General features: G+C 42.3%; 3 protein-coding genes across 7 annotated transcripts in view; all 3 read left to right on the top strand.

The window, feature by feature from the left end:
• The window catches only part of LOC103396488 (excitatory amino acid transporter 1-like), a 4,224-nt gene extending 3,316 nt beyond the window's left edge, over positions 1 to 908 (top strand). The window contains exons 8-10 of the mRNA XM_025052440.1: positions 70 to 160; positions 234 to 385; positions 514 to 908. Of these exons, the coding sequence (XP_024908208.1) occupies positions 70 to 160; positions 234 to 385; positions 514 to 640 (370 nt within the window). The 3' untranslated portion in view covers positions 641 to 908. The remainder of the gene's footprint in view (positions 1 to 69; positions 161 to 233; positions 386 to 513) is intronic.
• A 945-nt stretch (positions 909 to 1,853) lies between these two features.
• On the top strand, positions 1,854 to 8,757 carry LOC103396467 (caytaxin-like). 4 transcript variants are annotated; one of them, XM_017042043.1, is made up of 14 exons: positions 2,153 to 2,350; positions 2,446 to 2,641; positions 3,642 to 3,733; positions 4,592 to 4,650; positions 4,772 to 4,999; positions 5,129 to 5,287; positions 5,436 to 5,538; positions 5,674 to 5,805; positions 5,888 to 5,974; positions 6,151 to 6,249; positions 6,465 to 6,500; positions 6,590 to 6,635; positions 6,874 to 6,920; positions 8,241 to 8,757. In XM_017042043.1, exons 3-13 carry the CDS (start codon positions 3,684 to 3,686, stop codon positions 6,904 to 6,906), a joined length of 1,032 nt encoding a protein of 343 aa, XP_016897532.1. In that variant the 5' UTR covers positions 2,153 to 2,350; positions 2,446 to 2,641; positions 3,642 to 3,683; the 3' UTR covers positions 6,907 to 6,920; positions 8,241 to 8,757. The 4 variants fall into 4 exon arrangements, with proteins under 4 accessions (XP_024908391.1, XP_024908392.1, XP_016897532.1 ...); XM_025052623.1 differs by lacking the exon at positions 2,153 to 2,350 and adding an exon at positions 1,854 to 2,138 and having other exon boundaries at positions 4,592 to 4,999; XM_025052624.1 differs by lacking the exon at positions 2,153 to 2,350 and adding an exon at positions 1,854 to 2,146 and having other exon boundaries at positions 4,592 to 4,999.
• Positions 8,758 to 10,572: 1,815 nt separating this feature from the next.
• On the top strand, positions 10,573 to 13,283 carry LOC103396465 (nicotinamide riboside kinase 2-like). Of its 2 annotated transcripts, XM_008334560.3 has the most exons (8): positions 10,573 to 10,744; positions 10,845 to 10,935; positions 11,724 to 11,772; positions 11,998 to 12,175; positions 12,250 to 12,321; positions 12,416 to 12,522; positions 12,630 to 12,715; positions 12,803 to 13,281. In XM_008334560.3, the coding sequence occupies exons 1-7, from the start codon at positions 10,719 to 10,721 to the stop codon at positions 12,713 to 12,715; spliced, it is 609 nt and encodes a 202-aa protein (XP_008332782.1). In that variant the 5' UTR covers positions 10,573 to 10,718; the 3' UTR covers positions 12,803 to 13,281. The 2 variants fall into 2 exon arrangements, with proteins under 2 accessions (XP_008332782.1, XP_024908389.1); XM_025052621.1 differs by lacking the exon at positions 11,724 to 11,772 and having other exon boundaries at positions 10,710 to 10,744; positions 12,803 to 13,283.
• The last annotated feature ends 1,764 nt before the right edge of the window (positions 13,284 to 15,047 follow it).

The raw sequence follows: 15,047 nt of genomic DNA, 5'->3' as shown, positions 1-15,047 counted from the left end.
AAAAAACAAACCTGCAGGGGGAAGAGGAAACTACTTGTTTTGCCATTTAGTTCCCTCTTCCGCCAGCAGGTTTTACTACATCGTTTACAGTCTTTTACTGCCACCTGTTGGGGCTGCCAGCAGGTTTTACTACATCGTTTACAGCCTTTTACTGCCACCTGTTGGGGCTGGAGGGCAGTGTCTGTTCAAATCATTTTCTTTTTATTAATTTGCATTTGCATTATTAACAACAGTGTTTTCTCTGGTTCAGTCTGATCGTCACAGCTGTGAGCACTGGTACAGCTGGTATCCCACAGGCTGGCATTGTGTCCCTGCTGATCGTGCTGTCATCCCTCGGACTGCCCACTGAAAACATATCACTCCTCATGATCGTGGACTGGATGCTGTAAGTGCACAGTAACATGGAATTAGAACCAGGAGAAAATACTGAGTAATAAACCTGAACAAATGTTCAATGTCACTGACCTCACACTTCAACATCTGCTCTGATTTTGGTTGGGATTTCCATGACAGGGAGCGTATGAGGACGTCCACCAACGTCCTGGGAGACTGCATCGGCGTTGGTGTGGTGCAGCATCTGTCCAGACGTGATCTGCAAAGGAGCAGGTCTGCAGAGGAGGACGCGCAGCTGCAGGTGTGAGGAGATGATGAAGATGAAGATGAAGCAGTTAGAATGTTAACACCCAGAGACAATATGAGGAAATGTGAAGGTGTTCGACTTCTTCAAGGAAAGTTTACATTCTTGTTCACAGGAGTACAGTAGCTGATATACCTCTCTAGAATAAACAGTGAAAAAAATAATGCCTAATGTGAAAACGTGTGAATTTTATCTGTTATTTGCGGTGGTTGTTGACAAAATCATACATATTTTTGAATAAAATGTTTACATAAATAGATATTTACTTCACTGTTACCTTATCTGGTTAAAAATGTGGCCTTTTAAAATAGATATTTACTTCACTGTTACCTTTGAAATTTAATGGTTGTTACATGTTTTGAGCTTCGTTTATTTTTTATAAAATGTGTTTAATGCTAAAAACAACAATTTTCAGCATTATATTTTTTGTCTTCTTTATTGTTTTTTTTTCAAGAGGGGTAGAAGCGTTCTTGACAGAAATTCTGCCTTCTGAAATCAGTTTTCTTTTACATGTACTGTAATTAAATAAATAAAATGAACGAAATAAATGTTTTTAGACTTGAAATGGACAAATGTTCTGCCTTATAATAAAATTACACGTAGTTTTGCTCTGCTTCTCTTACTGTATTGGATGGGTAACGCTCTATTGCCACCTGGTGGTAAGAGTATTAGTGGCTCAGTGGCACATAAGGTACAGACAGTACGGTACAGTACATGTATAAATAGAGTAGAGTTATATACAGTACTTCATGATGCTGCATTTTATGGAGGCAGAACTAGGAATATGCTGAATGTCCTGCTTAAACATTACAGAGGAAACTGAATGTTGTCTTTTAAACAAATAAAACCAAACAATGAGCTATAACTTATCAACTCTAGTGGTTTCACAAACACTAATGTAATATAAAGTATTGAGACTAACTTTTTAATCTAATCGTATCTTAAGTCGAGCTCATTTCTGCAATGTTCGATTCCGACACTTTGCTTTGTTATTTTAGATATTTCTTAGATTTATATTTTAACGAAGACAGAGGACGTATGTGACAAATATATATACTGATGACCCCCCCCCCCCCCCCCCCCCTTTTACTGACAGCAGGACAGAGAAAGGCGGTGGGCATCATCTGCCTCTGACCTAAACATGAAGGAGGTGGGAGGGGCATATGATGATGATGATGATGAGGAGGAGGAGGAGGAGGAGTTTCATCTGGGGTGAGAGGGCTTAAAATGAATGGTGTGGAAAAAGTAAGAGAGGTATGAGCTGCGTGACTGTGTTTGTGTCAGAGAGAGAGGGGGAGAAAGAGAGACAGAGAGAGAGACGGGGGGCATGGATGCTGTTGCCAGGCGACAGCGATGAGAGAAAGATCCTTTTTTTTTTCCCTCTTGTTTTTTTAAATAAAAAAAAAATCTTTTGCATCATGAAAATAAAGAGGACTGGAGTGAGGACGCGGACGACGGACGATCGTGACTCCAGCAGCCTGAGAGGACTCCACTGAGGAAGGTTGTCATGTGAGATTACATAACTTCATAACACAGTTCTTTCACAGTGACATCATCACAGCGGGATTAGAGCGCGGGGCTGGAGGAAGAGCAGGCAGAGGGGTTAGGGTAGAGAGGGAGTCAGTTAAAGTAGATGAGAGTCAGAGAAATGGAGTTTGATCGGCAGGACAGGAGATGAGATCTGTGGGTGAGGATTCTGTGTCATAAGGAAAGGTAATGTACAGGAGGAGGGAGGGGGGGGCGATGAAGGGACCCCCGTTCACTGTGTAATGACCTTGTCTTTTCTCAACTCTCTCTTATCTCTGCAGGAGACACACACACACTCTATCAGAACATCAGATAAAGTCCCACCTGCAGCTGCTGACGGTGATGATGCTCCCTGTGATCAGACCACTTTGAACAGCAGGACGTGACATCTGAGGAGGAGGAGAAAAAAAACAAGAAACACGTCCCCGTCAGAGGATCGTGACTTCACCACCTTCTACATCAGCCTTAAAGATAAAGGTTTGTCAGTTTTTATTTAACTGAGGGATCCGCTCCGTTCATTTACAATGATGTCGTGCAGGAGTCACGAGACACATCTGACTCTGGACAAGAGGTTAATTGGCGTAGGTCGACCCGTGTCGACCTCCTCAGACATTAACATACAGTAAATACTTTAGAGAGAGAGCGTTGACAATCCTGACAAATTCACAGTTTTGAAAGACTGAGTTCTTTCATCCTACATATATATATGTGTGTCTAAACTCACTGCGGGTCCACATCCAGTCCTGTCCCATCAGCCTCGGGGCCGTGGCTTTTATGATCAACGTTTCCGTGTTTTTTTTTCCGTGTGGGCTCTGATGCGTCCTTCATTGTTGCACATCAGTGCCGTGTCAGTGAACAGAAACATCTGCTGCAGCATGAACTCGGACTGGGACAGAGACAGAGACTAGGACACATGTCCTTCACACACACTCCAGACTGTGTTTTCCAGATGTGCCTTCAGTGTGACACCACGACGTTCCCATCTTTGAGGTGAGGTGGTGGAGATTCTGAGACGCCTTCAGGCTAAATGATAAAAGTTCACTGCTCTGCAGCTGCTAACTGTGTCATGTATGATTTATGTTTGAAGTCACCGTGAAGGACTGTTCACGGTGGAGTGTGAGGGCTTTATTTTTATCTCCTGCCTTAGGATGATGAGGATGGTGAAAAAACAGATTCATTTATGCTGGCAGACGCTCACAGACGGTGGTTCACCTCTGACAACGATACCGTCTGTAATACACCACACCTGGTTACTGTACTTCATTAGACCCTCCCTGTCCAACAAACACCTCCATCGTTCCAAAGCCACACCTATTGTTGCTCTAAAACAGGCCTTTTGTACTAAGTCGCTCACCTGAGTTGCTCAAGATGTGGGATAGGTGGAGCGGTACATCTGCTGCGACTGCACGTTCAACAATGTTCCACCAGCAGTTCTTGGACTAAACACAGATTGTTTTCTATGTTGTTCTTACTTCAGTGAGCGGAGGTCAACCCCACGACCTCAGGAGCCGCGCTACACATGGACAACATGGAGGTGAAGGATGAGTGGCAGGATGAGGACTTCCCCAGGTAAGGACCAGCAGAGAGAAATTATTTTCCTTTTCTTTTCTTATGCATTTGTATCCACAGCATCTGCAGAAATGCCGTGTCTGGGAACGCTGTCTCTTTTTTTACTTGTATAAATCCATTGGCAGCCTAATAACAGCAATTACAGCAACGATGCCACCAGCAGGCCTGTGCATGTGGTGTTGGAGGGCGTGTGGGCTCTGTCCGTACAGGCAGGCTGGTATTTAACGTGTGTGAATGTGTTTGTGTCTTTTTACAGAACCATTGTTCTCCAGTGCTAACAGCAGGATTTATGTGTTCTGGTTGACGTTAATGTTAGAGTGCAGGCTCTTCTGACTGTTTCTAAAGAGTCAGTGCTGGTACAATAACACGACTGCTGCAGAACTGTCAGAGGCACAGAGCAAAACCATAACTGTTCTACGATTGATCAGATATATTTGATTCTTTAACAGATGCCAACAGTATTTAGTTCACACGGTGTATTTTATTGGTTGGCTAAAAATAGCAAGAAAACAACACTATATTATTACTACAGTACTACCACGACCAGCAGTAACAATAACGCACTGTGACATCAGGAAGTTAATACCTTTATTTTGAAGGAAAACTCGACAGAAAACGCAGGAAGTTAATACCTTTATTTTGAAGGGAAACTCTACAGAAAATGAATACAAAAAAATATTAAATGGAAATCTTTTATTATTATTCCCAAAGACAAGATATGTTAATTGCAAACTTTATTATTATTCCCAAAGACAAGATATGTAAATTGCAAAAGTATCCGACTCTATGGTTTAAACAGCAGGTGCGCGACCTCAGCTCTGCACGCCTTTGTTTATTGTCTGTATGTCTTGATTGTAGGCCACTGCCAGAAGATGGCGATGTTGACTCTTCCTGTGGCCTCACCGACAACAGAAACAGTAACTGACATCACACAGCAGAATACAACATTTGAACTGTACTGTACTGTACTGTACTGTACTGTACTGTACTGTACTGTACTCCCACCCTGCTGCCGTTGTTGTTGTTGTTGTACTGTAGATCCTCCCACCACTCTGAATGTTGGCGACTCAGCGGTCCATCACAAACGTCGCACCCTGGTGGCCCCGGATATGAACTTGTCGTTGGATCAGAGTGAGGGCTCAGTGCTCACCGACGACCTTCTGGAAACAAACAATGACCTGGACATCAGTGTGGACGACGTCGCGACCCCTGACGATACTGACTCACTGGAGTTCATTACCAATGGAAATGAGCTGGAGTGGGAAGGTGAGGACGAGGGACGGAGAGTATGACGTATACAGTAGTTCTACTTAGTGTCATGGGACTTCACCAGTGGGTTTTTCTGTCAAATATGTTGACCAGCACCTTTTATTACCTTTGTTACTTTGACTCCAGATGATACACCCGTGGCCACGGCCAAACGTCTTCCAGGAGAAAGTGAAGAAGAGCGAGACTCGGCGGGTCGACTGTGGAGAACCGTGATTATCGGTGATCAGGAGCAAAGGATCGACATGCAGGTCATCAGGCCGTACCTGAGGGCTGTCACACATGGAGGTGAGTTAGTTAGAGTCTGTAGTTTAAATGTTCAAATAGTTGATAGATTGATGCACAGAAAGGGGAAGAAGGTGAAGATGAGACTTCACAGATGAAACAGGAGACAAACTGCAGTCACACCTGCGTGTCTTTCTATTTCCTGTTTCAGGTTATTATGGTGAGGGACTGAATGCCATCATTGTGTTTGCAGCCTGTTATCTCCCTGACAGCAGCTGTGAAGATTACACCTACATCATGGAGAACCTCTTCCTGTGAGAATCTAACTTGTCTCTCACGTCTCAGCATTAGCATAAGCATGATTTCTTTTTTTGTCAACGTTCCCTTGACGTCAACTTTATTCCAACTTTAATTCCATAGCGACATGAGCTCATTTGTTCTTTTCTCAGATATGTCGTGAGCAGCCTGGAGCTTCTGGTGGCAGAAGATTACATGATCATTTACCTGAACGGAGGAACTCCTCGCAGGAAGATGCCTGGAATCAGCTGGCTGAAGAGATGCTATCAGATGATTGACAGAAAGTAGGTGGAAAAAAGAAAAGATAAAGATAAAGATGAAATGCATGTTCCTTTGTCACCAACAACAACTGAATGTCTCCCACAGACTGAAGAAGAACCTCAAGTGTCTCATCATCGCTCACCCAACCTGGTTCATCCGCACGGTCCTGGCGATCTCCAGACCTTTTATAAGGTGAGGATGTGTTTGTGGGATCTCCAGACCTTTTATAAGGTGAGGAATAGCAGCAATAACAGCTTCAAAATCACATCTTTTATAATTCTCATAATTCATATTTTCAAATATAGTTTAGCTGTAGTTTGGTGTCCTCCAGCCCTGCACACCGTGTTTGTTTTCCGTGTCTCCTTCAGTGTAAAGTTCATGGATAAAATCCGCTACGTCCACACATTGGCAGAACTCGCCAATATTATCCCAATGGAGCACGTGCAGATCCCTGAGTGTGTGCTACAGTAAGTACCCCGGCCACTAGATGTCAATGTTTTAACGCTGTATGATGCGTCAGGGTTACTGAACGAGACATTTAATGTTTGCTCTCATTTCAAGTATGTATTCAAAACAGCTCAAAATGAAGATGAATGATCTTTTTATTTAGAAATGTTAAAAATAAATCTTTTCAAAACCGGAAGCATGTAAACGTAATGACAGTTCTGTTTACCTGTTGAAGGTATGAGGAGGAGAAGATAAGAGCACAGAGACAAAGGTGAGGCGTCAGGTTTTCATTTGATGTGAGGTTTATAATATGCCATATAATTTATATTAACTACTACTGGTTTTGTTTTTTTTTTACAGGATGCAGCAAGACCAGCAGCACGCCAACTTCAGTCTGCCCAAACAGGTGAAGACATTTTGCAATATATATAACAACATCAAATGAATTCAGTTAATACATGTTAAAGAAACAGGGTAAAATGCAATTAAAAAAACTTGCTATCAAATCCAAAGATAACATTTTTCAGTCCATGAACTTCAGCTGTCATGTTGATTGATTCAGTTTACATAACACCCAGGCCCATACAGGGCTGAGATGACCAAGCAATGTATTTATGGCTTCGTTCTAATTCCTGTCTTTCCAGGCCAAAGTCAGTGATAGCAGAGGTTGGCTGTGACATCTGACATTAAGGTGAGGCGTCTCCCTCTCCCAGTACTGTAGTCGTCCAGCCTGGTTTGTAATGTCAACCCACTGTAACTAATATCTTAGACATAAGGAAAAGTTCTCTGTCTGTTCACTGACTCCTGCAGTATAGATGCAGTAGATCACTGGGGCTGTGGGACAGAACTCTGTCAGGAGTGGGGTCACCGTTCAAAGGTCCAGAGTGTTGGGTCTCAGGGAGAAACTGAGGATGAGTTTGTGGGGTTTTTTTTTTTAATCACGTAAATGGTTTCCAGGCGTTTGTTTTAGTCCTTAATTAAAGTCTGACAGAGACGACTCTGCTGCTGCTGCTGCTGCTGCTGCTGAGGTCAGATGGTGTTATTGTTGTTCATCCAGCTCAGCTTTATTTCCGCAAAGTCATGTTTCTCTCTTTTAAATTGAGGCTTGGTCCAAGAATTGTTAAATGATCTCTGTAAATCATACTCCCCCCCCCACCGCCCCCCCAACCCCCCGTTGGCCCATTACGTAAAACACAGCTGCTGCTCTTTTGAAACTGGTCACAACCAATCAATTCTATTTTCTGATGGAATGTCAAACCAGATCCGGCAAATTGATCCGCTCTGCTCCGAGCCGTTCCTAAAATCAGGAGAAATATCTGCCACAGCAGCCCGGCACTGGACGAGGGTTATTTTGGAAGCCCCCCACCACCCACCCCCTCCCTCTGAGCTGTCCTAAGCTGCTGACTCTTTCTATGGACCTCCATATATCAAAGAGGGCCATCAGCCAGGGGACTGCACGCTGACATGCCAGGAATGGACAGAGACAGCGTGTCCTGACGACGTGCCAGCCCGAGAAACCGGAGAAAAATGAATCGGGAAACTCACTTATGTTAGATTGGATATCTGACCCTGCCAAGATTTAACGCTGCAGCCACAGCCAAACTTGTTAGTCAATGGCGGGCTTTGTAGAACTAGGTTGAGTGCCACTCGGTGGAGATGTGTTTAGTGCTCTTGACTTACAGAAAGTAGATCACCAGTTCGAGGCCCAACTGTAACAGATGGTTCTCCTGTATGGAGAGTGGACACTCTGGTTTCCTCCCACAGTCCAAAGGAATTTAAGTTGGTGAAGTGAATACCAAACCGTGACCTGACGACCTGACGACCTAATAAACAACTGAGGACCAATAACAACATGTCATTCTGCCTAAAGGATTAGGAATAATTAATATGATTAACGTAATCATTTTGACAGTTTTATAGTATGTTTTGTCATATTTACAAAAAACGTTTAGATGATGCAAAGTATCAACGAATGAAACCAGTTTGCTCTTTGTTTTTCCAAATTCATCAGGAGGTCGGGAACGTTCAACGCACAGCGGCCGTCTGTAGGATCACACTTCCTGTCTGGATTCAAGAGTGAACATCATTCCAAACTCACATCTAATGGAGTCTCGTGCATGACCCTTATCTCCAGCATGACGTTAGACTTTAATAAGAACCACTTCTTAAAGCTGGGAACAATCTGTAAATAATGTAAATGTATTTTTGAGCCACAGATTGACATTTGAGAGGCGTGGCCTTTGGGTGTTTCCTCAGAGAGAGAGAGTGTACAGTGATGTTTTATTGGATGTTGCCAGAGCAAATCTGTTTCAGTGTTTCATGGACAGATGATGTCATCATCTTCCTGTTCTCCTCTCTCTGTCCCTGTGTTGTTGTCAACGTTCAGCACCTGAATGTTCTAGAACACATTTTTACAGGTTGGAAAAAAAGTTCATCTGAACAAGAAGGAAACAGTTTTTGGACCAGAGACGATGGATTGATTTATGTGTTATTTATGAAATGTGCCATTTACTGTAAAAAAAAAAAAAGTAATAAATATAAAATAACATTGTCATCCTTCCTTTACCAGAGCAGGTTATGATGTCAGCTGACGGTCGTTGTTCTAAATGGACTTCAGGTGACCTTTGTTTTTATATGCAGGCTTATTGTGATCACAAGGTGGAACAGCAATACGTTCTTAACAACTATGTCATCGCCACCTCTCAGACGGGGGGGTCGGGGTTGGTGCTTTATTTTCAATCGGTATGTTATGGTCCTCATGACCCTCAAGGTTTTATTTTTTTAAATAAGAACTTAATTTTTGTGTATACAGTTACAAACATGTTTGTAAAAACTAAATTAAACTTCATTAAGACCAAACAACTTTAGATTCAGTTTGTTCAGAGTTCAACAAGCCACGCACACCTCGTCAGTCCTTTAACCAATCACCATAAAAGGCTGTGACCAGTCTTTTCTCCTGACCTTTGACCTGTCTGTTTCCATCAGGTAAATATACAATATCTTTCTGACCAACTCCACCCATGCAGCCAAAGATAAATGATGGAATTATTTAGGGGGAAAAAATTCAAGAAAAAAAAACAAACAAACAAAAAACTATAAGTTTTAATTATGACACAGAATCTGTGTCTGTCACTTTCTTCTAAATATGAACCCCTTAAAGCCCTAAAAAGACACTGTCTCCGTGTGTACCTCAGTTTAAACGACACTCGTATCCAAACGGGTCAAGTAAAGGTTTGTGTTTCTTATGGTCCCCAGAGGAATATCATATGTGAACCACATGTCCTGCTGTCCTATAGTGTTTCCGTGCATACTGTATGTGGGGCAGTTTTGTAATCACACTTCTTTGACCAAAATAGTAAAGTGTTTGACCATTAACAACATTAGAGCAGAAGAAACTTATCCTGAGTAAAAGTAGAAAAATGTGTGTGTCTCCTTAAGAGTGAGTGTTGTTGTTGTTGACATTAGATGACCAGTGAGTGAAAAACACTACAGATAAGTAATGATTGGTCTCCTTAGTTCATAGACAGGGGGCGCTGCTCTCAGACCTACAGCTATGAGTCAAGACCCCACGGTCACATGGCTCACACTCCAGTGGGTTGCATCAGAAATATGTGTGACACAGCAGGCCCACACACAACAGCCGGCTAAAAATAGAGCCTCTGGTTGTGACCCACCCAGAGGTGTGGAAAAAAACTTCATTCCAAAATCCGTTTTTCTCCCCTTTATCCTGGAATAGGAGTGTCTCGAGGAAGAGCGACTGACTGTGGCAGAGGATGCATAATCTTTAGATTTACATTAAACTTATAGGCTTTTAGATTAAAAACCAAGCTTAAAGATGAGTTAATAAAATAAAATAATCTTGTTTTTAATGTCTTTAAATGTCCAAATCAATTTTTCAGGTCAAAGTCTAAAGTATTTCTAAGTTTGAGGTTTTTAGGGGCGGTGTCTAAAGTAAAGAAACTCCAGTCTGGTTCTTTTCTTTGTATCCGTCCGTCTGCTGCTCTGTCTATTAAAACCATTAATTTTATGTCCGACAGCTTCACCAAATCACTGTCCCTCTCTTATCTTCTGACAACGTTGGATCTGGGATTTGTCCTGTATTTAGTTGGCCAGTGTTCACAGCAGCCTCCCAGACAGCAGGTGGAAAATCAGGGATCTGCTTTCATGCATATGTGGGAGGGAGGAGGAGGAGGAGGAGGGGTCCTTCATCCGCCCCGTGTCATTGGTGCACCGCGATATGAAGTGACAGCTCACTGGCCGCGGGACAGAGCGGGCTTATTGGCCTGAGAGGGTGTGACGCTGCGGCCTAAATCCTTTATATGCCGGTGAGGAGATTGTCTATCAATGAAGTAGTAAAAGGAGGGGACGACCGACGGCTGCAGAGGAGAAGGACAGGTTTTCATTTAGAAACCTTCGGCGTGTGCTTGGCTGCGTTCCCTTCTTTTATTTACTGAATTCCAGAGGTGACCAACAGAAACGAGAAGTGAAAATGAAGTTTATCATTGGCATTGGAGGGTGAGTTGAATCTGAAGAATAATCTCACAAATCCATTTGATTAAAAATGGAAAATCTTTTGAATATTTATGGATTAAAAGTGTATTTTTCTTTATTCCAGAGTGACCAACGGTGGGAAGACCACTTTGACTAACAGACTGATAAAGACATTACCCAACTGCTGTGTTGTGCATCAAGATGACTTCTTTAAGGTAGGTCACCGTCAGGGTCAACTGTTTCATTCGACTGTGAGCCAACTGAAAAAGTAACTTCAGCGCCACAGATTGTTTTGAAGCTAATTCAAATATTTGATTTAGCATATCAATCTTAACACAGCCTTAGTCAGTGATCTGACAGTCTGACCTGCAGATGTCCTGTCATGGCAGTAGCCTAGTAATACATCTGGCTGATTGTTTCCTGGACAGCCCATCAACGGATCGAGCGTCCCCACTGAAAGTGTCCAACAAAAATTCTGAGGCCAACATGTATGAGCATTAACAGCACTTTATTTACTAATTTATATTTTTTAAATTTAAAAAAATTTTTTTTTTAGTTAGTAACTCAACCAATTTCTCGTGCTGCATTTAGGAACTGGTCGTTCAAACCAACTATCAGCACAAAACCATGCGTTCATAGAAAAACCAATTGGGTGAGAACCAAAAATGTTTTTGGGTGAATGCACTCGCAGAAGATACTAAAAATCTCGGCAGAAAATATTGAAACCTTTGAATAAATGGTGAATGCACTCGCAGAAGATACTAAACATCTCGGCAGAAAATATTGAAACCTTTTAATAAATTTAAAAAAGCGAAACATTGAACGTTTCTAACACCGACATGAATGAAATATTAAGGCAGTTAGATATCTGCACTTTTCCCGCACAAAAAAGTCCACGTGTGCCACTTTTGGTGGAGACGAGTCCTTGACTTGTCCTGTCCAGGTGTGATCAGCTCCGACTGGTTACTAGGTTGCAGCAATTCTTTATTGGTGACTGTTTCAGAAACCCGATCAAATAGAAGTCGGGGAGGACGGCTTTAGACAGTGGGATGGTAAGAATGGATTTCGCGTAGGAAAACCATGCAGTAATGTACTTTTTCTTTCATGCACATTTCAATAGTTTGGTAAAAAAAAAAAAATTAAAAATTGTAAAAACTTTTTGATCTGTTTTGTGAATGCTAACGACATTCACAGATAGTCGTGACTAATTGAAGGAGATGGATTCTTTGCGTGTGTGGTGAAACCTGCTCTTTTTTTCTCTCCTTGTTCCACATCAGTGATCTCCGCCCTGGACATGGAGGCGATGATCAGTACTGTGAAAGGCTGGCATGAGAACCCGGTCAAGTTCGCCCGCTCGCACGGTGTCAGCCTGTCACCTGAAGCCGAGGAGTCCGACTCTGGAGACAGAGGGATCCACATCCTCATCATTGAGGGCTTTCTGATCTACAACTACAAGTGGGTCACCGTTTCACCGACAGATTCACCTCTTGACCTGTGAGCTTTTCACTAACTCCACCCTCCGTCTGCAGGCCTCTCATCGACGTCTATGACAAGTGCCTTTACATCTCCCTTCCTTATGAGGAGTGCAAGAGGAGGAGGAGGTAACAGACTGAACTGGAGTGACTGTGACAGGTTCAAGGTACGTGTTCCGCACCAAAAGACCAAGATGTGATGATATCGATTATATTTCCACAGTACGAGGACGTACACGGTCCCTGACCCCCCCGGCCTGTTTGACGGACACGTCTGGCCCATGTACCTCAGACATAGGAAAGAGATGGAGAACAACTGCGACAGAATAGGTCAGTTTGGTCCAAATATTAGTCTAGAGAGACTAAAATGCACAACTCAGGCTTTTAAATGTAAAAAACTCACTGACTTTTGGGTTTTTGTTTTTTGTTTTAAACAGAGTACATTGATGGGATGGAGCCAAAGGAAATGATCTACAACATGGTGTATGAAAACATTCAGAACACCCTTCTGAACAGTTTGTAGGTGAGTGGAGTCTCAGGAATAAAAACTGTCTCAGCAGTAAATCCAGTTTGTGCATTTCATCTTTTCTTCTTCTCCTCCTCTCCGCAGCACCACAGGGACGACAGCAGATTTGTGTATAGACTTGTAAATATGAATGTGAGTGAATAGTCAGCAGCAGAGCTCCAGTCTGATTTGTAAATAGTCAATCATGTAACTTATGAAGAACTAACAGCAGAAATGCCGTGTTTTGTATGATCCTGTAACTTTTTCACAAAGACGTGCGCCATCTCTGGACGTCCCAGTGTTTGACATCAGGGACAGACGTGTTGTGTACCAAACGTCAAAAATTTTGAAAAGGAAAATCCCTCCCACGTGGAGGAGGAATACCTGAAACATAAAAAATGACTGCATCTGATCGTTGTGTCCCGTGTTCTTTCACCTTCGTTACTCTCACTACACCCACCTGACTTTACAATCACAACTGTCACGTTTTACAACAACAACGTTGGCAGTACACGTGAGGACGGCTGATAACAACCTGCCGCCTTTCAACTTCCTGAAATAAAACTCCCTCTGTAAACAACGACAGCTATGAAACAGATAAAAGTAGGAAATAAAATTAAATAAACTAAAACCATGTATGACAACGACATGACAACGATGAAAAGTTAATGTCATTCATTTTACTATGGACTCCCAAATTGTCCTTTTGTTGCTCAGAATAATTTAATCATTTTCTTTATTTGGCTCATGCTGGTAAAAACTGGTGTGTTAGAAACAGAAACAGAAATAATAATAAGAATTGAACAGGTCCTTATCTTTTTAGTGGCTTTTTTCTTTGTTTTTGTGCTGGATATGAAACTTTGATCTTATCTGCTTCATATCTGAACAGAGAAACTGAAGCAGGAGGGAAAAAACATTTTGGAGCGACTCATTTCTAAAGCTGGGTTAGTGGCCAAACGGGAGAAGAGTGGTTCACACTCTTGCCTTACACAAAAAAAAAGAATCAGCTGCTCAACACCGTCACAACCATGGGTGAGTGTGGCCTACACGGTGGACAGTCCACTCATCTGTGGGCCACATTAGAGCAGTAGAGAGGAACCAGCCTTCACACCTGTGGTCGCTCCTCCTCATTCAGACAGGCAGTGAATTGATGGAGTAACTACAGTCCAGATCACGGCCCAGTTTGTCTGTTTATTGTCAGTGTTGACAGATCTGTGCAGTAGGAGGCAGCAGTGAATCCTCCGTTCAGTATCACAGTATAAATGGAGCAGGAATATTTCCATATACACAACGTGTTCAGCTTCATTGATATTAGCTGTAAGTGAATCATCTTACTCTGAGTCATGACTGAACGAACCTTGACCTCTGACCCTCTGATAAAGTCTTTCTTTCAAACTGATTATAAAAGAGTTTATGGTCCAGGACTGTAGATATGATAAGACTTTATTATCTTTTATTATTATTACCACCATGTTTTCAAAGAGATTTCCCAGGGTCAGACAGAGCCACAGTGGGTGTGACGGGGGTCGGGGTCTTGTGATGCATATCAGGGAATTTCTACATACCAGCGGTGGCCTGGAGCAGAGGCTAGCTGCTGTCTCACTTTATATTTAGACTAAGAGAGAGTATTTTTGATCAGCCCCTCACTTGACACTCCATGGTCAGGTCTGAGTCAGGGCCCAGTCCCCTCACGCCACCACACAGGAGGGCGAGAAGCCGCGTGGGTTGGCATGTGCTCCTACGTCAACCGCCGCCATGTCAGCCCCAAAAGGAAAGGTATGGCATCCATATATGGGCGTGGCGGCAGTGACCCGGGCGATGAGTGGCTATCACATGCAGCACGGTGGCTCATTTATAAGTGACCGGGGACCTCTGAGGTATGGGACGGGTTACAGTGGTCGGACCACAGGAATGTTTCTGGCTCCACGTCGGTGCAACACTTGACTCTAACTGCCTTATGGTGTAGAATTTATATAATCAGTTTGTAAAGATTACAGCTGTCAGCTGTGGGGAGTCTTATTTATCTTCCAGAAATAAAGATAAGGTTCTCTTAATATGACCTTAATAAACCATTAAAAAAACATCTAATTAAATATATATTCATAGAATTATTGAATGTGCCAGAATCACATTTAATAATAATAATATGTGTTTAATAATATAATCATAGAATTATTGAATGTGCCAGAAACACATTTAATAATAATAATATCTCAATTATTTTTATTTTAACTTCACTATTTCATGAAATAAAATGATTCAATACATAGATATGTTTATCTTATTATATCTATGGCTGTACATATATGTACAAATATGCAGTATATTCAGGACTAATACACACACACAC

The sequence above is a fragment of the Cynoglossus semilaevis genome, chromosome 20 (assembly GCF_000523025.1).
Source record: "Cynoglossus semilaevis isolate Cse_v1.0 chromosome 20, Cse_v1.0, whole genome shotgun sequence".
NCBI lineage: Eukaryota > Metazoa > Chordata > Actinopteri > Pleuronectiformes > Cynoglossidae > Cynoglossus > Cynoglossus semilaevis.
Note: the sequence above shows the minus strand (reverse complement) of the source record. Positions and strands in the feature narration are given on the sequence as shown.